At 33.3% G+C, this 2345-nt stretch overlaps 1 protein-coding gene across 1 annotated transcript in view; it reads right to left on the bottom strand.

Moving 5' to 3' along the window:
* Positions 1-224: 224 nt before the first annotated feature.
* Positions 225-2345, bottom strand: part of HELRODRAFT_157415 (hypothetical protein) — a gene marked incomplete at both ends in the record, with an annotated part of 9595 nt that continues 7474 nt past the window's right edge. Inside the window, one exon of the mRNA XM_009023551.1 lies at positions 225-306. Coding sequence (XP_009021799.1) covers positions 225-306 — 82 coding nt within the window. The remainder of the gene's footprint in view (positions 307-2345) is intronic.

Below are 2345 nucleotides of genomic sequence, written 5' to 3'. Positions count from 1 at the left end.
ATTTTAAAAAGCAGAACACTCAAACAATATCTACATATTCCCCATCAGTGACTGTCTTTTTCAATTTATAAACCATAGTTGTCTCACTACAGTAATAACGTCTGAAACCGACCATACACCACCTTATATACACATATATATACACACCTTTCTCTCTCTCTCTCTCTCTCTCTCTCTCTCTCTCTCTCACACACACACACACACACACACACGCACGCACATTATTACACACAGTATTTATACATGCATAAAATCATACGCGGTAAAATGCTCCATTTTAGTTTTGATAAAAACACTTCCTTACCTCTTAATAAAGCAACACACACAAACAATCAGAAACATACACACCTTGATACACACATACATACACGCACACACATACATACACGCACACACAAACACACACACACACACACGCACACAGACACATACGCACACGCGCGCACAGAGCTTGTTACATTTGCAAGCCATGCACAAAACAATGAAGACAATAATGAATTCCTCATCCAGGTAACTCTACATTTATATTTTTAGTTCAACTCTATTGATCATCAAATTTCAGAGCTGCCAACAAAGACAACAACAACAACAATAATAATAACAATAACAGCAATCATAATAACAACAATAATAACGATAATATTATTATTATTATATTAATATTATAACAAAAAATGCCAGCCCAACCTGGTCAACATCGATAAGGTATTGATGGGGTGTGGCTTGGAAGGGGTGCATGGGCATTATTGGCTGTCAGTATATTAAATCAACCAATCAGGTCGGTGGATGTATCAACCAGTCAACCAATCGGATCAATGGCAAACGGAACTACAATCAAAGTTCTACCGGGTTATATAATATTTTATCAAAAAAAATTTTTGTTACCTTATAGTTGTTATATTAATTCATTACCTTAATTATTATTTATTCCAAAGCTAGCCTGTTAACGTAATTAACATAATTATTCATGCACAAAACAGGAAAAGTACATTAAAGAAATGGTTGTGGTTAGGATGATGATGGAGACGACATCATTAAACACCAGACAAACCACCAGACAGACAGACAGACAGACAAACAGACAGACAGTCAGACTACTGCCACAAAAACAACAACAACAACATCAACCAACCAATAAGATGAGCATCAGCTAGATGAAGGAGAATTCTCATTGTTTGAACTTCTGTACTGAAAGGTGAGTGAGAAACGAATAATTAATTCTGATGAATTAAAAAAAATAATACAAATAAATAAAATATATATATAGCATTGAAACAAATGATAATTTAAATGGTGAAAAATATAAATCGGGGGGGGGGGGGAAGCAGAATTAGTATAACCTATTAACATAAGAACTACCATTCATCTAGACAACAACAATAAACAACCAGCAATCTTTTTTTCAAATGTTTTAAAAGGATGATGCTATAGCAATAGAGATAATTAATAATAAAAATAGAACAATTAATAATTTTATCCAATAATAAGGGCCAAAATCTATTATGACAGAATGGATGAAAATACTGATACAGTAATTCTAATAGTGTGTGTGTGTGTGTATGTGTGTATGTGTGTGTGTGTGTGTGTGTGTACGTATGTGCACGTGTGTATACGTGTGTGTGTGTGTGGTGTGTGTGTGTGGTGTGTGTGTGTGCAATTACATTTAGAAACAGGATTCAACTTAAATTGGTGTTGTAAATATAGTAGGTAGAAATCATATTTTTTAGGTCTTAATTTTGTTTAGTTTAGCTGTTGTTTTTCTTTTTGTTGTTTGCTGTTGTTGTTTTAATTGATTGTATGTTTGTTTGTTTGTATGTTTGTTTGTTTGTATGTATGTTTGTTTGTATGTTTGTTTATATTGGTGATGATACAGGCTGTGAGATGTGATCACGTTTAACAGCAGCTCTATTCAAATACTTCTCTGAATAGTTTAACGCTTGTAAAAATATTTAGTCATTCATCCTCTACATAGACAATGAACACAAGCACACACCTACATAAATTCAGAATATCACACCGACACACGCACACACGCACACAGACACACACATTCATTCACATCAATAAAACTAAGAATGAAAAATAGAAGCATGAACACACACACACACAAAATTCATCAAGAATTCATCAACAACCATTATACATAAAACAAATTTTTTAAAATTTAACCATCCCCTTCAAATTACATATAATAGTATGAGAACATTAATAGAAATTTGTCTGTAATTAAAGACACACACACACACACACAGACACGCACACAGACACGCACACAACAACGACAATATATAGCAGCAAAAAAATTAATTTTACATAAATCAGAAAGAATTCCTCATCAGATTCAA

Source organism: Helobdella robusta (assembly GCF_000326865.2).
Source record: "Helobdella robusta unplaced genomic scaffold HELROscaffold_37, whole genome shotgun sequence".
Taxonomy (NCBI): Eukaryota; Metazoa; Annelida; class Clitellata; order Rhynchobdellida; family Glossiphoniidae; genus Helobdella; species Helobdella robusta.
Note: the sequence above shows the minus strand (reverse complement) of the source record. Positions and strands in the feature narration are given on the sequence as shown.